Source organism: Triticum aestivum, chromosome 5A (assembly GCF_018294505.1).
Source record: "Triticum aestivum cultivar Chinese Spring chromosome 5A, IWGSC CS RefSeq v2.1, whole genome shotgun sequence".
In the NCBI taxonomy this organism is placed as follows: Eukaryota; Viridiplantae; Streptophyta; class Magnoliopsida; order Poales; family Poaceae; genus Triticum; species Triticum aestivum.
The window spans coordinates 655,600,487-655,621,887 of NC_057806.1; the positions used below are offsets into that span (position 1 = coordinate 655,600,487).

The 21,401-nt window shown below is 46.2% G+C and overlaps 2 protein-coding genes across 2 annotated transcripts; one reads left to right on the top strand and one right to left on the bottom strand.

The window, feature by feature from the left end:
- Positions 1 to 5,854: 5,854 nt before the first annotated feature.
- LOC123105686 (receptor-like protein EIX1) lies at positions 5,855 to 10,096 on the bottom strand. The gene has a single exon (XM_044527796.1). It carries the CDS (start codon positions 9,978 to 9,980, stop codon positions 7,107 to 7,109), a length of 2,874 nt encoding a protein of 957 aa, XP_044383731.1. The 5' UTR covers positions 9,981 to 10,096; the 3' UTR covers positions 5,855 to 7,106.
- Positions 10,097 to 14,330: 4,234 nt separating this feature from the next.
- Positions 14,331 to 19,863, top strand: LOC123101728 (uncharacterized). The gene is made up of 5 exons (XM_044523049.1): positions 14,331 to 14,796; positions 18,885 to 19,132; positions 19,282 to 19,382; positions 19,476 to 19,562; positions 19,653 to 19,863. The coding sequence occupies exons 1-5, from the start codon at positions 14,331 to 14,333 to the stop codon at positions 19,861 to 19,863; spliced, it is 1,113 nt and encodes a 370-aa protein (XP_044378984.1).
- Positions 19,864 to 21,401: the final 1,538 nt, after the last annotated feature.

Genomic DNA, 21,401 nt, shown 5'->3' on the forward strand with positions numbered 1-21,401 from the left:
TCCGGCTCCGATGTGGGAGGGGTGAAGATGGTGGCATGCCTTCGGCTCACTCCAATGCTTGCAGTCATCGGTAGGTAGTTTACAGACCTAGATGTATTTTTTTACTTCTGGTGTTCTTTATACTGCCTAATGAATAGATCGGATTTTTTTTCTCGCAAAAAACACTAGTGAAGGCAACGAAAACCGGAAAACCCTGTTTTCCATCTGTGGGAGTTGGCCAACAAGATTAGGTGCAATTTGTTCCCCTTCTTCTTTTCCTGTTTCTTTTCTTTTTCTTCTTTCCATTTTTTATTTTTTATTTTCATATTTCCCTTTCTTTTTTGGGCAAGATACATGTCAGCCGAGTTATAGTCGAATCGCATTGGCTGCCTTGGCAGCCATTGGATAACGCATGGGATAATTGTCCAATCTATATATGTCAACCCCTCGCTTGCGACATGACTCATGTTGCCCTTGGGGCTTCGCAACACGAGTCGTGGTGCGCTCTGTTGGACCACTTTCATTCCTCATATTTGTATGATCTTTCAATGCCGCTCCTCCTTTGTGCTGTTTGCAGTGACCACCCTGCAACACCGTGATATGTCTCTGACATATCTATAATTTATGAAGTATTCATGACATGTTTACAATAATTTTATATGGTTTTGGTGTGAATTGATTAGAACTAATCCGGATTTGACGCTGTTTTCAGCAGAACTATCGTGATGTCTTTTTTTTGTGTGCAGAAATAGAAGTTCTCGAAATGAGCTGAAAATTTATGGTGATTTTTTGTGGATCAAAAGAGACCGCCGAAGCTTCGAGGAAGGACCAGAAGCTTCATGAGGAAGCCACAAGCTTGCTAGGCGCGCCCTACCCCCTAGGGTGCTTCGGGCGAGCCTGTCACTCTCTCGTGGCCCCCCTTGACGTGAAACCTATGCCAAAAAATCCTATATATACCAAAACCCTTGGAAAAAATGCTAGATGAGAAGTTCCACTGCCGCAAGTCTTTGTAGCCACGAAAACCCAATCGGGACCTGTTCTGGCACCCAGTCGGAGGGGAAAATTATCACCGAAGGCCATCTTCATTATCCCGGCGGCCACCATCATGAGGAGTGAGTAGTTCACCATCAGGGATGAGTGTATGTACAAGTAGCTATGTGTTTGATCTCTCTCTCTCTCTCTCTCTCTCTCTCTCTCTCTCTCTCTCTTGTTCTTGATTTGACACGATCTTAATGTACCGCGAGCTTTGTTAATATATTTGGATCTTATGGTGTTCTTCCCTCTCTACCTTCTTGTGATGAATTGAATCTTTTCCTTTGAGATTTTCTTACGTCGGATTGAATCTTTTGGATGTGAGAGCACATGATGTATGTCTTGCGACGGGACCATTGTGACAATGGGATATTCTATCGATTCACTTTATGTATGTTTTGGTTATCAACTTGCAGATTCCCGTGGTGACATTGGGGTAATCTGTGCATAGAAGTTGATACATGTTTTCATATTCCTTTCTCCTAAAAATCTTGGGGTGCTCTTTGAAGTTCTTTGTGTTGGATTGAATATTATAAATCTGAAATTGTGTGATGCACATCGAATAATTAACCGATGGATATTAGTGGTGACATTGGAGTATCTTGGTGACATTAGGGTAGATTGATGCGTGTCATGTGATGTTATTTTAGTACGAACTCTAGTGTTGTTTGTGACACTTATAGGAATAGCTCAAAAGATTGATCAGAAAGAATAACTTTGAGGTGATTTCGTACCCTACAAACAATTTCATCTTATATTCTCCGCGATAGGAACTTTGGAGTGATTCTTTGTTGCACGTTGAGGGATTGTTATATGATCAAATTATGTTATCATTGTTGAGAGATCTTGCACTAGTGAAAGTATGAACCCTAGGCCTTGTTTTCAAGCATTGTATGCCATTTTTGCTCATTTTTGTTATTAGTTACCTTGCTGTTTTTATTTATTCAGATTATAAAAATATATTTCTACCATCCATACTACACTTGTATCACCTTCTCTTCGCCGAACTAGTGCACCTATACAATTTACCATTTTATTGGGTGTGTTGGGGACACAAAAGATTTCTTGTATTTGGTTGCAGGGTTGTTTGTGAGAGACCTGTTGGGGAACATTGCATGGAAAATAAAAATTTTCTACGCACACGCAAGATCTATACATGGAGATGCATAGCTACGAGAGGGGAGAGCATCTACATACCCTTGTAGATCACTAAGCGGAAGCATTTATCAATGCGGTTGATGTAGTCGTACACCTTCACGATCCATCCCAATCAAGTATCAAACGTACGACACCTTCGCGTTCAGCATACGTTCAACTTGATGACGTCCTCGCCTTCTAGATCCGGCAGGAGGGGCGAATTAGTAGATGAGTTTCGGCAGCACGACGGCGTGGTGACGGTGATGGCGAAGAATAATCTCCGCAGGGCTTCGCCAAGCACAACGGAAACTATGATGGATGATAAACTAGAAGGGGCGGGGTTGTCGGCGCATGGCTTGGTGAATCTTGATGTGTTCCGGGTGCTAGCCCTGCCCCTCTATTTATATGTTGAGCCCTGGGGTCATTTCTTGGAGAAAGGGCCTCCTCAAAGCCGGTTTAGCCCGCAAGGCAAGAGTCCTTCTCGGACTACAGGACCAGACGCCAGGGTTCTCGGCATCTAGCCCCAGACGCCAGGGTCCCTGGCGTCTAGCCCCTCGCCTCCGTAAAACTTCCTTTTCCACCTTCCTAAAACCCCGTGGGCTTTAACCCTTGGCCCACATAAAGTGTTCTCGCACCAGAACATTTCGGTAAACATCCGAAACCCCAATTCCGGTGAATTCCAGAACCCTTCCGGAGACCAGACACTATTATCCCATATATCAATCTTTACCTCAGGACCATTCCGGAGCTCCTCGTCAAGTCTGTGATCTCATCTGGGACTCTGAACAACATTCGGTCACCAACATACATAACTCATATAATACTATATCGTCAACGGACGTTAAGCCTGCGGACCTTACGGGTTCGAGAATGATGTAGACATGACCGAGACGCTTCTCCGGTCAATAACCAATAACGGGACTTGGATGCCCATATTGGTTCCTACATATTCTACGATGATCTTTATCGGTCGAACCTTTATGACAACATACATAGTTCCCTTTGTCCGTCGGTATGTTACTTGCCCGAGATTCGATCGTCGGTATCGTCATACCTAGTTCAATCTCATGACCGACAAGTCTCTTTACTCGTTCTGTAATACATCATCTCGTAACTAACTCCTTAGTCACTTTGCTTGCAAGCTTCTTGTGATGTGTACTACCGAGAGGGCCGAGAGATACCTCTTTGATACACGGAGTGACAAATCCTAATCTCGATCCATGCCAACTCAACAGACACCTTCGGAGATACCTATAGAGCATCTTTATGATGACCCAGTTACGTTGTGACATTTGATAGCACACAAGACATTTCTCCGGTGTCCGGGGGTTGCATGATCTCATGGTCGAAGGAATATGTATTTGACACTAAGAAAACAGTTGCAATAAACTGAACGATCATATGCTAAGCTAACAGATGGGTCTTGTCCATCACATCATCCTATATACCTAAGAGATTCATCCCCACTAACTTATTTATCTCAACATGCAAGCATGCCACATCACCATATAATTATGAATGTGATAAGACCCACATCATCATGCAACCATGCATGGGAAAAAACCAACCACCACATGCAACCATGCATGGAAAAAAAATTCATTCTATTATTCTACTTACATTCAACAAATATTTTACAATTGTACCTAATAAAATATACTAAGTTGTATACATTTTTTTATTTTGGTTCACATGTTACTAATCCAAATATTTATATTCCACACAATCAAACATCATCTAAATATACTGCAACCAATTCCCGCAACAACGTGCGGGTTATCATCTAGTTCTCCTAATGATGTGAACCCGTTATCAAGTGACAACACATGTCCATGGTTAGGAAACCTAAACCATCTTTGATCAACGAACTAGTCTAGCAGAGGCTCACTAGGGACACGGTATTTGTTTATGTATGCACACATGTATTTAAGTTTTTGATCAATACAATTCTAGCATGAATAATAAACCTTTATCATGTATAAGGAAATATAATAATAACAACTTTATTATTGCCTCTAGGGCATATTTCCATCAAGACCATCTTCATCCTACGCCTCTCACGGATTGATAAAACCTTAGGTCATCCACTCAAGGAAAAAATGTTACTGTCCTACAAAACTCTGTGCTTGGAGGCCCAACAGGAGTCTACAAGAATAAGTTGTATAGTAGACATCACACCGGTGGTGTTGTGAACGTCCCCCCTTGTTAGCAACAAAGGTGATGTTGTGATGACCACTTTGCAACATCGACGGTGTTGCAAATGCGTGCAGGTCGCCGCTCCCATTGTAGCACGACAACCGTTGTAGAAAAGACTAGTAGGTCACCCCCCCCCCCCCCCCCCCCGCCGCACCATCCACCGGCCGTGGGGACAACTTCTCCCTCGTCAATGGGATCAAACACTTGGGGAGGAGTGTTGGGCGGCTTAAGTAGGGATTAGAAAATGGCGCGGCAGGATTGGGGGTGACGCCGGAAGGGAGAGGGAGAGGGAAAGTGTGTCCCATGGCGGCAAGTTCAGAAGGGGATAGGAAGAGGGAGAGTGTGTCCATAGCAGAAGGTAGAAGGTAGGAGATGAGAAACAGATCTCACTGGGGAACAAAGGAAGGAATGGTTGTTGTGCAACATGCAAACAAGGGAGGAAGAGGGATGGGCGTTGCCTGGGCTTCGTGGGGATGCGTGCCACACACATGACGCAGTCAATGAAGACACTGCTATCAGCTCAATGAATTCTAGAGTTTTGCTTCTTCTTTTTAATTTTTTACCATTGACTTATGTTACGTAGATAAAAAATGTTTTACTTTCTTCTTCACTTTTCTCCATGATAGATACATGGCACACATGAACATTTCTTCTAGAAGTCATGAACATTTGAATTTTTAAATAAATGACCATTTCAACTTACATTACTGAATAGTTTGTGTATTGCATAAGCGTTTGCTGTGAGTTTTGCGGCAACATTTCGCCATCCACTCTTCGCTCATCGCCGCGCGACGGGCTCCGTGGACTTCCGAAAAATTCCGGCTTCAAGGTCAATAACTCACTCCCTCTCCAACCCACACGTGGACCTAGTTTCAAAGATCTCGACGGGGGAAATGCAACGGTGAAAACGGTTCATGATTTGGACACACACAGTTCAATAGATAAAATATTTTGAAAAACAAATGTGTGAAAAAACCGTAAAACTCCTCTGTAGCAACAAATGTCGCAAAGTAGTACTACACTAGTCGTCACCATTAAAGAAATGGGTGAACTTTGCAAAGAGTATCCTCCAATTATGTAAGACAAACCCTCTAATTATAGTTTTTTTTTTCTTTTTGACATAAAGTAAGTAGTACTGGTAGTTTTTTTTTGGAGAAGGGGGGAAGAGGAAAGGACGGCAAACCCAGGTGGTTTTAGTCCAACCAAACTAGCCGAGCCCATGTCTCTGCTCACATTAGCAGCCCATCCATGTAACTGCGGACTGCAAAGGCCCAACGGCTCCCGCGGAACGGCCGAAAATAAAAGAAAAATCCTAGCAATCCCCCTGTCGCCACTTTTCTTGGCTCGGCGGCGCGACGGGCTCCGCCGACTTCCTCCACCGCCCGCCTTCAAGGTCAGCGACTCACTCCCTCCCCAACCAACACGTGCGCGCGCTCTCCGCCTTCAGTGAATTTCTTACCGACCCGCTTCGCTCTGCCCTCGCAGCCGATCCAGCTGGTCGCCCCCGGTGCCGTCCCACTCACCAACGGGTGCGCCCCCAATCCACTCACCAACGGTGTGGCTCCAGGTGAAGGACGATTCATCCGTCGCTGTGATTCATGGCCGGGATGCTCGTCTGGTTTGGCGCTCGGTTGCTGCAGAGAAGAATGCGAAGATCCCCTCGTCACGCTGCAACTCACGGGTCAGTACAGTACGTGTCAAACTGCCAATGTGAGGCTCTAAATTATGAATTCTGATGAAGAAGCAGAGCCTGGACAATGTCGCCGCAGGTTCGAGCGCCAACTGCTTTCGTCTATTTATTCTTACTGGAGTTTGCTCATACAGTCATACACATGTCTGAATACATATACATATTCGTAAGATGCCAACGACCAAACTTTATCATGCTATAACTTGCATACAAAAGAAGAATATTACAGAAGGCAAGAAGGCTTAATACCAATCCCAGATTCATACTATGTAAGAACAGAAATCACTGATCTCAGCCAGAGCCTACGGGTTTATTTCGTGCCGGTGAAGCCCAACTCAGTGCCACTTGCAAATAAACCCAATCATACACTCTGTCAGTGAACAAGAACCAGCGAATTCTTCAATTCCTCTTGAATAACAAGCCACAAAAGACAATCCAGAGACCTGCTACCAACCCCGTGCCAATGCCGAGGTACAATGACAATGCATCGCTCATGCTATCCTGCTCATCTACCATGGCGGCCCTACCCGGCCGGGCGGCATATCCTCAGGGTACCAGCTCCATGTAATAAGTGTGTGTTCATGCGTGTATAGTTTCGTGCCAAAGGTGTGGTTGTCGGCGTTGGTGCCAAGGTGAGTCGTTCGTGTCCAGTTTTTTTTTTTGGTCGCCATGATTCGCACGTGAGATAATCGTCTGATTTGGTGCTTGATCGGTTGTTGCAGAGCAGACTGAAGATCCCTTCGTCACATTGCAATTCACAGGTCAATACCGTACGTGGCACTGTGAGGCTCTGAATTCTGATGAGGCAACAAGCTTGGGCAATGTCGCCTCAGGTTCGAGAGCCTCTGAATTCTGATGAGGCAACTCACAGGACAATATTTATTATCACTGAAATTTGGTAATACAGCCATACACATGTCTTAGTTCATATACATATCCATAAGAAGAAAACATGCACATTTTATCATGCTACAACTTAGATGGCAAAGAAAAGCTACATAAGACAAAAGGGGCTTAATACTAATCCCAGATTCATACTATGTAAGAACAGAAGTTCCACCTAGCCATGATCTCAGCCAGCCCTTACTGGCATTTTTCTTGCCAGTGAAGCCCGACTCAGTGCCACTTTCACATAAATCCAATCATACACGCTGTCACAAAATGAGAACCAACGAATTCTCCAATTCTGCTTGAACAAGAAGCCACAAAAGACAATCCAGAGACCAGCTAAAAACCCGGTGCCAATACCGAGGTATAGTGACAACCCATCGCTCACGCCCTCATGCCCATCTTCAAGAGCCCGTGGGGTGATTCCAGTTCCTGAACAGTTGCTTGATATAGGTGGACCACAGAGACCTGGGTTGCCAACATATATGGATGGCTGGTCATCCAGAGTCCTTAACTGATTTCCAGATGGTATAGTTCCCGTCAGGTTGTTATATGACAAGTTCAAATGGGTCAACGATGTTAGAGATGCCAAACTTGTAGGGATTTCACCAGAGAGCTCGTTATGAGAGAGGTCGAAAGATTCTACTGCCTGTAGCTCACCAATAGTTTGGGGTATCATGCCGCTGAGATGATTCCAAGACAAATTTAGGGTTGTTAATGCTACAAGCATGCCGATTTCCCGAGGAATCTTCCCTGTTAATCTGTTGCAGGAAAAATCAATGTTCACCATGTACGCGATTCCTGTTGTGTATTCGAGCTCTTGACCCTTTGTGACCACCACCAAACTACCCATATCAGAGGGATCGATGAGGAACATATATGTGGAAGCCGATCGAAAGTGGACAATTTGGAAAAGGGCATCTTGTTGGTTGGGAGTATGAGCCATAGCCATGAGATTCCCAAATGACATTGGTATGTCCCCTGAGATGTTATTACTTGCAATGTCTAAATACTGAAGCCCCTTCATCCCGGTGAGTTCAACAGGGATACCACCAGAGAACATGTTTGACCGCAACCGCATAAATGCCAAGTATGGTAACTTTGAACCGATCCACGTCGGCAAGCTCCCAGAAAATTGATTGTATGCTAGATCAAGGAATTTCAGTTCTTTACACCTCTGAAGAAACGATGGAAATTCTGCCGAAAGATTGTTGTTATGCAAGCTAAGCTTGAAAAGATTTGAAGTTTCTGGTGCGTGAGGGCAATCCAGCAATGTCTCATTTAGTTGGTTCTCTGATAGGTCTAAGAAATTCAATTGTTCCAACTCAAACAGGGAGCATGGAATGATGCCAGAAAAGGAATTTTTGAAGAGCATGAGCACTTGCATCTCTGGTGCTCTAATATCTGTTGGCAGTTTGCCTGACAGGTTGTTCCCAGAGAGGTCCAAGTAGAGAAGGCTCTTTGGGAGTGTTGGAATCGGGCCAACAAGCTGGTTAGAACTGATATCCAATATCATAGCTTCCAATCCACCAAACAGAAAAACTGTGGGAAGCCTGCCAACAATTTGATTTCCCGACAAATCCAAAATTTTAGCACGGGAAACTGCAGTCCAAAACTCATCAGGAATGGAATCATGTATACTTGTGTTTGAAATATCAAGAGTGCCGAGTGTTGTTTGGCTAATCCATGTTGGAAACTGTGGTCCTAGGATGCAAGATCTAAAGCTCGCTGAAGTTAATTTGAATGGAGTGTTCCATGTGTTGTTAACCAACACGGTTAAGGAATTATTGGAGAGCCACAACACTTCTAGGCTAGTCAGGTTCATGAAATGGTCTTCAGTGATTGTACCATGTAGGTTGTTTGAGTTTAACTGTAACTCCTTTAAATTTGTGAGTTCTCGTATACCAACGGGTACCTCTCCAAATAGTTTGTTGTCATTCAGCCGAAGTGTGGTCAAGCTGCTAAAGTGCTCTAAACGAGCTGGGATTCTCCCTGTCAAGCTGTTGTGGTCCAAGTGCAACTCTTGTAACTCATCTGTTGGCAATCTATGCAACAATAGATCTTCTATGGCCCCGCTAATGAGGTTGTGTGATAATCTGAGCATTTGTAGTTCCTTGAGTTTCTTGAAGGTCGATGGCACCATCCCGGAGAAGTTGTTATTGTCAAGGACCAATGATCGGATGGAGGTAAAGTTTCCGACCGCGGAAGGGATATAACCACAAATCCCGCAGCTATACATTGAAAGCACTCTAAGAGCAGGGAGATCCCAAGCCAAGTAGTTGGCTCCAAAGGATGAGTTAAAGGAGTTGGAGTCGAGGTAGAGGTTCTCTAGTGATGTGAGGTTGGAGTTCAACGGTGGAGGCATAGTGCTCCGAAGCCCGCAAGATTGTAGTTCAAGAGTTATGAGGGAGGGGAGCATGTTAACAACATGAGCCCAGTCGACGGCGGCGCTGAGGTCCACCTGAGACATGCCAAGGTACTGTAGCTTCCATAGCTGCGAGACCCATGCGAGGTCGGGCGAGTAACAACTGTGCATCTGATTTGATAGGTCAAGGATGAGCAGGTTGGAGAGGTTTCCGAGGTGGGGAGGGATTTGCCCGCCGAAAAACGAGCCAGAGAGGAGGAGATGCGTCAGGCTCCCAAGACCGCCGATGAACTCCGGAATGGGCATGCCACCAAAGTCGTTGAACGAGAGATCAAGATGCCTCAGATGTCGTAGAGTGAGCAAGGAGGGGTTTATCTCACCTCCCATAGGCCAACCCATGGTGTTAGACCCGATGAGCTCGAGCTTGATGATGTGGCCAGTTCGGTTGCTGCACTCGACGCCTATCCATCGACAGCACTCATCGTCTCGCCACGACGAGAGGTAGTTGCCCGGGTCGGTGAGGCTAGCCTTGAACTCGCGAAGTGCATCCCGCTCGTAGGGGATGCAGAGGGTGTCCGGTGGTTGTGGTGGCGGCGGGAGCGCAAGCATGGCCGGAGCTGACGAGCTCCGGAGGAACCATGTCGCTAGGAGGAGGATCACCGTAGCCTGGACCAGCTGCCTTGGCCTGGCCATTTTTGGTACTTGTGTGGTGTGTTCGTAGTGCCTTGTGGAGTGGCGATGGCTATATTTAAGGACCCGGCAGCAGTTGGATCATCCAGTCGATCGAGGGCGTAGCTAGTGACAGCGAAATGCACCACATGTGGTTCGTGTAAGGAAGTCTCCACGACTGGACCACCACCTAATTTTAGCGCGTGAAATTCCATAACCAACGACTGGTTTCGAATCATAGTCGCAGAAGTCAAAAGCGATGGGGAATTCAGATCAGAGCAGTCACCCACTGCGGGTATGTCGGCAGCTCAGGTCCATTTCTTTCAAACAAATATAACTTTATTAATTTGAAATAACCGCTTACATCATCTACGAGGAGCATAAGCCATAAAATATCAAGCCAACCTAGCAAGCTCACAAGCGACCTTAGGGCATCTTCAAGATGGATCCGTAGACCTCCCGCAACCGTTCAGATAGCATTGTCTGGATCGCGGAAGCTATCCAACGGCGACCTGTATTGGTCCACGGAACGGTCCGGATGCGATTTCTCTTATAAATCAAAGACAAACGTAGGGGAGGTTTGCGGGAATCCGGACTAATCCCAAACCCGTTTCTGACCGCCCTGACCCACCATCCCCCTCCCGCACGCGCTCCCGCCAGACACCAGCTGACCGCATTCATGTTGCTGTAGAGCGCGCCTTCAATATTAAAGACGGCTCAGGGCGAATGTGGCCTCTCACGGCCTCCGCCATTAAAGTGGCCCACCGACCGAGGGCGCGGCCCGCGACGTGTTCCCGGTGTCCGCGCCTGTTTAATGCTGGAGACACGTGACTGGACGGAATGGGACATATATCTACGGCATCCGTTCAATGCCGCGGTTCGTCCATCTGCCGCCATTAAGCAGGCTCGCCGGCGGAGAAACCCATTCCGGCGCCTCGCATTGACGCACCCGGACGCCCCGCCTCATCGGAATCTGCTATATAAAGGCGCCACACCCGGCTAAGTCCACACCACAACACCAACCCCTCCACATCCTTCGCCATGACCGCCAGCGGGAAAGCACTGTGAGACAGTCTGTGGCTGGGGATGAAGCATGCGGTGGCCGCCTTTGCCGCCGCCTGGCATAGCCACCGTGCCAGGCAGATCGAGGCCGGCTTGCCGTCCAGCTTGCCCGAGGTCTCCGACGACGAGGACGACACCACGATGGTGACAGGCTCTGACGACTCCGCCCCGGCTCCAGTGCCTGCTGTGCACGCCGACTTCACCATGGAGTAGGCTCAGGAGGAACAGTGGTACAACCTGTTCCTCCTGGAGCAGCATCGGCTGGCGGAGGGCTAGATCTGCGATGACCGCGCGAGCGAGGAGGCCGTGGCGGCCATGGGCGCGACGAACCCAAATTTCATCATGGAGCAGCATGGCATCTACGATGCCGTCCACGCTCAAGCCGCCGCTCGTCAGGAAGCGGCGGGCGGGGAGGCGCAGCTGCAGGCGGTCACGGAGGAGAACATAGCTAGCTGCGCCTCCTACACGCCGCCGACGAACCATCAGCCAATCGGGTGGGACGACAACAACCAAGGCACCACCATTTCCCTCGTGGACCTTACGTCCACAGGCGACGGACAAGGCGCGGACTCCTCCGAGGATGAGTAGACCACGGGAGGCGGCAGGGCCTAGTGTCCCATGTTGGCCGGTCCGTCTCCCGTGTTTTACTCTTCCTCACTAAAGATCACACCTTTACTTTATTGGTCTTATTGCCAGTGCTCATGGAGACGGCAAAAGGAGGACGACACGGGGTTGGACGCCGGCCGCCGCTGCCGTGGGATAGGTTTAGGGGCGGATCTTTTTTTGTTGTTCTAAATGTAGTTAAATCCGTCCTGTTTATGTGAAATCCTTCATATTTGTACGAAATCTGGCCGTACTTGCATGAATTTCATACGGTTTGTTGAAAAATAGTTTGAAATGTATACGGTTAGCATTGGATGTTGACCTTTCGCATCTATGTCCGCAGACTGGCCCCTCTATTGTCCGCGGACAAATGTGGGAGGTTTTTGCGGGTTGTTATTGGAGATGCTCTTGTTTGTTTTTCTATTACAATGTTTGAAACTCGTACCAGGGAAATCACAAGACATATAATGTTAATCATCAAAGGCAACTGCCGCCACTCCCACATAACATTCTTTGTTCCTCATGGTGTCAATGACTTTCAAATTATCTGAGTTGATAACAAGACGGTTAAACTCCCGCCCTTTGCGTCACGGATAATCCAAATCTTAATGCTAATGCGTCAGCTGTCAGAACGTCCGCACAGCACACCGATCAGTACGCCAATGAGCAGTCGTGCATGACATTGGATCGCACCCGACGCGTTGCTCCATTTGTGGGATTATTCAGTTCTTCTAGGGTCGGGCCTCGTAAGCTATTGTTACTGACCCAGCGCAATGTTTTATGTTATTCGGTGGCTTGTCAGAACTTGGGTTTCGCTCGAGGAAGGTGGCGTGGTTCGCCGGCGTTGGTGCCAAGGTTCCCCGTTCCTGTCCGGACTTCCGTTGGTCGCCTTGATTCGTGGGTTAGATAATCGTCTGATTTACGTCTTCGTTGTTGCAGAGCAGAGTGTGTAAACCCCCTCGTCACATTGCAACTCACAGGTCAGTCACTATTAGAAAAAGGCTAATTAGCGGGGCACTATATATACCCCACTATTACCAGCCACTAGTAACAAATAGTAATGGGTCACTATGGCTTAATCTCGGGACAATATGCTTAATCTTAAGTTAAATCGCACTTCGTGGTCAAACATCTCGGAAGGTCACCCATCCTCACACTACTCCAGCCCGAGCATGCTTAACTTCGCAGTTCTATCCAACCCCAGCATCAACTCACTTAACAGGCACTTTTTGATATATCTATCATATCAATCATATTAAACCTTGTTGATGTCTAGGACTTTGTTCATGTTCATGAGTGTGATGAAATTTTGAAAAAATATTTCAAACTTCTCGGTCATATTACGTATCATATTTTGAAAAAAAATCCAATTTTTTTGAAACCAATTTTTTTTTCGGTTACAAGTGGCGCACCTAGCAAATGGTGCGCCACTACTTGGTTTGAATTATTTTTCATTATTCCCCCTCTAGATCTTAAAAGCCCCGTATCTTTCGTTCTGTTAGGTTTTTGGTGATTCTAAAAATCTTCAACGGGGTTCCCCTGTTGAATTCGGATGTAACTTTTCATATAAAAAACTTTTTAATCCGAGTTCGTATGCAAAAGTTATGCCCATTTTATTAAATTCCAGAGAGATTTTGCAAATAAAGTCGAAATTCATATTTGTAAATTTTCCCAACAACTACACCACATATCACATGAGAAACTTCTTTTCTTTTCTTTTTTTTACATTTCCATCATTGCTGTCCGGGAGGGGGGGGGGGTGCAAAGAAAGTTAGTAACTAGTTTTTGCAAAAAAAAAATATTAGTAGTGGCGCACCGTGGTTGTGGTGCGCCATTACTAGTTTGAACTAGTAATGGTGCACTATACATTGGTGTGCCATTACTAGTTTTGAAAAAAAAGTATAAAAAAATTGTTAGTAGTGACGCACAGAGTGTGTGGTGAGTTATTACTAGTTAAAACTAGTAATGGCGCACTATGACTTGGTGCGTCATTACTAGTTTTGGAAAAAAAATTGTTAGTAGCGGCGCACCGTGGGTGTGGTGTGCCATTAGTGGTATGGACATTAATGGCGTACCTACACATGATGTGCCACTGCTATATAGCAGTCACGCATCACATATGTGCTGCGCCATTAATGTCCATATTAGCTATAGTCCTTTTTCTAATAGTGAGTACTATACATGGCAATGTGAGGCCCTTAATTATGATGAGGCAACAAGCCTGGGCAATGTTGCTGCAGGTTCGAGAGCCTGCATTCATCTATTCACTATTATTACTGATGCATAGATGTTTTATGTTTTATATCTTAACTGGTACATATCCGTAAGATGTCAATAAGCAACCCAAGTGATGTAGAGCTCCTTTGTCGGGTGAGTGTCCGCCCACGGCGTCGCCAGATCCGCCTCATCCGTCCTCCTCCTGTGGCTGCCGAGGCCAGATCCGGTGCCCCTGCTCAGCTGCATGCCTTATGTGAGGAGATGGGCACCTCCCGTCCGCGCTCGCGGGTGGGCGCGCGGCGCCGCCACCCGCTTCTTCCTCGGCAGTCCTCCAGTGCAGCGGCCTCGTCCGGTTACTGCTGCTCCGCCTCGACCTCCGTTCGCTCTGCGTGTGGCAGCCAAGCTCCGACGCATCCTTTCCCGCATGTCTCTTCTCCAGCGACCGATTCATGGCGAACTTCGGGCCGGTCTCGCCCTCCTGCTGCTCCGACGATGGGAGTCGCCCTGTCCTCTGCGGCTCCTCCTACTGTCTGCGTCGCCCCCTCCCGTCTGCCACCGCCATCTGCGCGCGGCTTCGTTGTGGCCTCCCTTGCCTCCCGCAAGGCTGCCCCGACCATGCATGGACAACTGGTCATGTGTGAGGTTCCGTCCACGCTCGAGTCGCAGGCCAGCTCCAATCTGGTCCTCGCGACGCCAACGCATATCGCATCACCCATCATTGCTGCTGGAGATGGCGGTCATGTCACTGGGCCCTCTTACCACATGAGGGCTGGAGAACTGCTGGCTGCCTTGGGTGCTTTTGATGCTTTGGCTACGGATATGGTGTCTTCGTGGAGCTCCTTTGATGACGACAATGATGAAGATGATGAGGATGGCGTAGAGCTGGCCCCGCAAACGCCGCTGGCTTCCAAGTGCTCCAGCGGTGTGAGCGTTGAGCGTGAGGCAGCTACCTGCAAGGGTTGGCAGGAGGTGCGGCCGCGACATGGTCCACATCGTCTAGTGTCTCCAGCTCTGGCTTCGTCCCCTAGGCCCATCTCGGCGTGGCTCCATGGTCGATGTTGTAGGTGCCTTGTTACTGTACATCATGCGGCGAAGTGCAGGGATCCCTTTCGATGCTCGCGCTGCTTGGGGAGCGATCATCGGGCCTGTGAGTGTCGGAACGCTTGGCGTCCCCTCAGCTTGCTCGATAACCCTTCTGCTTCGTCATTGTCCCACCTCGACACCATCCATCATCTTCATCCACCTTCATGTCAGGCCCGGTTTGATGCCACACACGCTTCCCTCCAAGGAGATCCGACATGACTCCTGGGCATCGGTTGTTTCTTCATCTGCTGGTTCTCTAGCCTCTGCTGAGGTGACGCTTCAGTCTGTCTTTGCTGCACAATCCGAGCTGCAAGGCATGGCTTCCTTGCAGATGGTGAAGGCGATTCGGCCTCTGAGTGATGTGGTTGATTCAATGCACGATGGTTGTTGTGGGCTGGGAGCCTTCTAGAGCGTGCGGAGGTTGCTTTGTGCAGGCTATCTCCTATGACGGCTGAGGTGCCACTCCCTCCTATGTCGCCTCCTATACCAAAACCTGTTGTTGACTTCGAGGGCGACAAAAATGTGGATCTCTATGGCTGCTTCTCCCCTCGTGCTTCGGGATTCTTGCCCCGTGTTGGGTCTAGTTTGACGCCTCATGTGTTGCCGGACTTCGAGGGTGAGGCCACCGCCGAGGTTGTGTCCCAGATGCTGCAGATCATGCCTGAGCTACATGTGTTGTGTGGGGAACCTGTTTCGCCTTTGTCGATGGAGCAGCTCAGGTTGGACTCTCTCCAGACTTTGGAGGTGGACCTGGTGTCCTCACCCCCCCATGGAGCCTTGTCAGGCATCAAACAACCTACCTCTCAACATCATGGAGCGCAGAGTTTTAGATGTTGTCGCCATTCCCTCGTATGTGACCATCGGGCAGGTGATGCTTGCGAGTGGCATGACCATTGAGCCACTTGTGTTAGCACCTACCTCAAATTCAAATGCTCTCCTCACAAAGGAACTTTGTGACTTGCTAGCCAGTGTGGAGGTTGCTAGACCTGGTTTGGGCAGGTCAATTGCTTGCCGCATAACGGGGGCGCCAATAAAGGACAAACAAAAGAAGGTAGGCAAAGCCAAGAGTGGCGCCAAAGACAAAACGTCTTTGGCTACTTGATCGGTTTGACGTTCTGGGTTAAGAGGTGCGTCGGGGTTTTTGGATGTTGTGTATTCAGCGAGTGTGATGGGCCACTCATGCTGTTGTGGGGTTTCATGCCGTGTGAGTAGTTTGTTCGTGCTTCATTTGTATTGGTTTTCGCTCGGTTTTTCGTTAATTAACTGGACAATTCTCTTAGTCGTAATTAATTGATGAGGCAAAACTTTTACCTCCGTTTCAAAAAAAGACAATAAGCAACCCAGGTGTAACGTCAACACATCACTCATGCCCTCACACAACATTATGGTCTTAGCGGTGTTAACTTTATCTGTATTTTTCTTAAAAAAAATGCACTGCCATGTCAACTTTCATTTCAATGAATTAGCTACTCCCCCCGTCCTATAATATAAGATCATTTGTTACACTACACTAGTGTAGAAAACACTCTTATATTATGGGACGAAGGGAATACTTCGCAAACCTTTCTTTTTGGCATTTTCATGCACATGCATATTTTTTGTTTCCTACCTAATAGCCTAGACTAATCCTAATTATTAAAATGTTGTTGTTGTTGTCGTTGTTGTTGTTGGCAACACGTTGCCTTCGTATCGAATTATTTGGGTGTCTTTATTAAACCTCGAGCACTATTTATTTCGTCATTCCTCCGGAAAGGTAGGTGAATAGTATCCTCTCCCCTTTTGCCGGTTTCTCCGAGACTCACCGAACACATTGCACATAGCCGTGTGGCACCATTTAAACTTATTTTGTAAATAGAAATTGAATGTTCTCAATACAAGTTGTACGTTTGCATGTGGCCTAATTATATTAATACCAAGGCCGCACATTGAATTCATGTGATTTGAAGTCCGTTTGCTACCCAATGGGAGGAGATAGTGGGCGGATAAATACTAAACAATTTTGCTAAATAAAATGTTATGGGCCTTTACTCCCCTCTTCTCTAAGCATAGCCATCTACACAGCCCAATCAGCCAACCTAAATCCTAGTCCAGTTAGCCCACCTAAATACTAGCCCAAATAGCCCCATTAACCCTTCCTATAAATAGTAGCCCTTTCCCTACCAAATACGGACTAAACTCTAACCCCTCCTCATTTTTCGCGCCTCTCCTAACCCTAGCCGCCACTTGGCATCTGCCAACCAGCCAACTCTCTTCTCGTGATCCGGCGGCTCCAGATCAAGATCTGATGGCCCCTGGCCGCGCAGTTCGATCGCTGCAGCCGGAGGCCAGCCGTCGGCGCTCCCGAAAGCCATCTACGCCCGTTCGCCTCACCCAAGCGTTCGTTCGCCTCTCCACCCGACCGAGTGGGAGCTCGCGCCACCGCCAGCCCTTTTGGGGACACATTGCACGTCGCCGCCGGCGAGCAACTAGCATCGAGCGCCGCGGCCGCCGCCCCTCCCGGTAAACCCTCCTCCTCTCCCGGATTCCCTCCTATCCCTCACATTCTAATCCACGCGAGCTGCTGCCGTTCTACAGATCTCGGTAGTTTTATATAGAGATGTCAATATCCATACATTAGCTATATATAGAAGTATATATATATGTGTGTCTAGCTACAATATATAAAATGTGTACATGAGCTGATTTTAGTGTTTGGATTTTAGCAAATTTTGTCCGATTGTTTGGATGGCCAAGTTGTATGTCGTTATCGTAATAATTTATCAGGCGTTTTACCTCGAAGATGCTAGTGAATATTGGGGAGGGTTGGAGGCCGGCAATCAATCTAGTTAGATGGTGAAAGAGATGGGGTGGGGCAATTTCTTTTCTCGGGACCAGGACATGGGGGAGAAGAAGGGTGAAGGAGGGGCAGGTTGAGCGAAGGAAGAAGATTAAGCCTTTGCTTGCAAAAAAAGAAGGTTTAGAGGAGGTTCGGCGGTGGGAAATTATCTTTCCTTCGAGTCAGAGGCCCATGGGCTGACACGAGCACCTCACGGCTCGCAATCATCGTCGCATGGAGGGCGTCTTCTATGTCATATGTAGGGTGTTGTCATATCATCACGTGGAGGGTCTCTCTCAGTCGCGTGTTTCCTTCTCGATCATCTATGCCACACACCTCGTGTCGAGGGCAAGCATGGACATCCCTCAATAACGAACATTTTGCAGCCACACATGGCATTCTGGTCCCCTTCGCTACCCTATAGGGTCGAGAGCGAGCACACACACATTGCCTTGCATGAACCCAAATCCTTCCTCTCCAATGAGCCAGTGCTAGAGAACCATAGAAATAAATAACAAGGAGTTGGCATCGAGGAGGAGGTCGGGCATGAAGCGTAATAGTGGAAGCAAAAAATGGAATGCGAAAACACCGGCAGGCCTCCCAAGATTCAAAATACTCTCTATGGACGGCACATCCCCTTCTTCCACCACCTTTAAGTCACACAATGCTTGTGTTGTGTTGCACATTGGATGGCCAACATTCTACCACTCTGGAATAAGAGATCTTGTACACACATTTTTTGGTGCTTCGGGGGGAAAATATTTTTTTCCAGGACATTATATTGGGTAAATAAAGTTTGTACAATGGGTCTGGTGGTAAACTTTTAGAATGGTATACAACGAAAATAATATTAATGGAGATGAGACAAAGGCATATTTTGAGATTTTAGTCAGACCCAAGTAAAACAAGAAAAGGAAAAAGATGGTTTGACCCTTATTTATTAACCCCTTTCATCAATAATGATAGACATGCACATACATGGATGAACGAGGGAAGACAGTTCAATGTCACACAAAATGAATGATTTCTAAATAAAATTAGGGCAACTGGCTGGTGGCATCAGTTACTACTAGCATCTCCTACTTTTTTTAGAGGCACACGCGAGCCGATATTTATCTCTTCATTCCCATTCCTATTTTTTGTCAAAGATTTTAGGCTTCTCCCCCTTGCTCTACCAAACTTCTGGAGCTCTTCCATGGACATCATGGTCCCTTGCCCCCTTGAGTGGAATGGCGTCGGCGGCATGGAGAATGTCTCCCGTGATAGGGATGATGCCCATGGCGAGGAGAACAATTACACCTACAGCATGGAGAGGGTCACCACAAAGACTAGCAAGGGTTCCTACAGCATGGAGAGCAACGGCGTTTTGCTGCAGATCGAGAAGACCTGCCACCAGGTGAGTGAGTGACCACCTATTACCATTGGCACTCCCGCCTCTTTTGCACTGGCAACTCCTCGTGGATTTTGACCACCTATTACTATTGGCCCTCCCCCCTCTTTTACACTGGCAACTCCTCGTGGATTTAATACTTTTCCGTTCTGCAGTGCCGTCAGAAAATGGCAATCAACTTAATGGCAGCTTGCAAGAATATGAAGAAGTCTCGGTTGTGCTCACTCAAGTACTGTCGAAATTGCTTGCATAATAGGTATTACAAGAGTTTCTGCTATGTAATTTTTGTGTTTCCATGGGGCCGACCATATGATGTATTGTTCTTGTTTCTTATTGGTTTGTTTATTAGGTACGGCGAGAATTATATAAGAGTGGGGCTGCAAGATGCCTGGAGCTGTCCAAAATGCAGGGGAGAATGCAATTGCAGTGTATGCATGTGAGCGATGAGAAGCTAATACAATACATGAGAGATTATGGAAATTTGAATTTTAGGTAAATTTCATAGTTTTATGGTTTTTATTGGTAGGACCAACAATGGAGAGAAGCCGACCGGGAATTTAACCCGAGCTGCCAAGGCGTCGGGGTGCTCCTCCGTCCATGAGTTTCTAAACAAGGGGTCGTACGTGGTGGCTGCACCACAGAATTTGGTAACCCCTCTCAAGGTGAATGGTTCCTCCTCTATATTAACTCTTAAGTCTATATTTAGTTCTTTCAATCATTTGACTTCGTATTTATAGTATAAGAATCCATCCCTCCTCCTCAAATATATACAAGACAGTAATAACATATCACATTTGCAATTAGTTGTCTGACAATTTGACCAGCTCCCTGGCATGTGGGTCCTCGTACAAATATATCTCTACCTAATAGTAAAGTGAGGAGTGCTTCTATCCGTCCGTCGTCACTTTTGCCAAAAAAAAAATCCTGTACTCCTTCGAAATCAACCTGCGGTACATTGTTAAGTGAGAAAAAATGATTCACTTCTTTTTTTCAGAAAACCTTCTGATCTTTAGTTAATCAACCCGTGGAAAAAATGATTCACTTTTTCTTGGAAACCCCCTGATCTTTTGGTTAATCAACCCATCATCCATCTATTATTTTTTACAGTTTTAAATAATTTTTTAAAATATCCATATATTTTAAGTCATAGCTCTAATTTAGACATATTATATATGGAAATTGATTAGAAAAATGTGTACAATATAAATATGATGTTATTTTACCCATTAAATATTTAAAAATGTGATTCAAATGCTTTTAAAAAATATTCATATCTTCTAAATCCTAACTCCAATTTTGACATGTTATATATGAAAATTGATTAGAAAAATGTGTAGAATTGAATATGATATTTTTAACCGTTAAATATTTTTTTAAACTATTTAGGGGACAACCTTAATCAATAGTTCATGATTCGTTTTTCTTTCGTACTTGCTACATCCGGATTGGAAATCAACACCTCGGCAAATCAGTTTGGAGAAGAAAGAAACCATCTATAACCACTAATGCACGCCTCGCCAAAACTTTCTGGTGAAAATGTAGATCTCTCATTTTTTGGAGAGAAAGAAAGAAACCTTAGAATTGACCACATCCTAACGTGTTCTGATTGTGTGAGCATTGATGCCACCGTCGACAAGGGTGGGAAGGAGGATAAGCGGCATCATAGATGTGATGCACGTGGACCCGTTGAGGTCTTCAGTCATGATTATTGTACTAGGGACATGTGGTTTTTCCTGTTGCAACGCAGGGGCTCTTTTACTAGTGTGAAATAAATATGTGAATTCATAAGTGCATGCACCCATCCTAAAATTAACATTTCTTGCACATTTAAAAAATAAAGACCATGTTTTTAGGTGAATGAAGCATATAATGTCCATGTAAAGTATTCTTGCATAGTCAAAATCTTCGACAATGTGTGGAAGTGTGTCCACCTTAACTCACCTAGTCCTATGTAAGTATGTTATTACCTCAGTTCTGATTTTTTTAACATGGTAAATAGTAATTTATTTCCTTTCATATGTAACTCTATCATGGTTCATTATGATATATTCATCAATTAATTCCAAACATAGTGCATAGCAACATCTTATTTGTTTGTTAGAGTGCATTTTTATCATATGCCACTTCGTTTTTGTGGTGGAGTGGATATACATGTATATTTATAGTCTAGGTAAGCCTTCAGCTATTGATTTCCTAGTTTCTTGCTTGCGCTTTTAGGGATAAATCTTCTCCTAATATTTTCTCCAGCATTCATCTTATTTATGAATTGGATAAA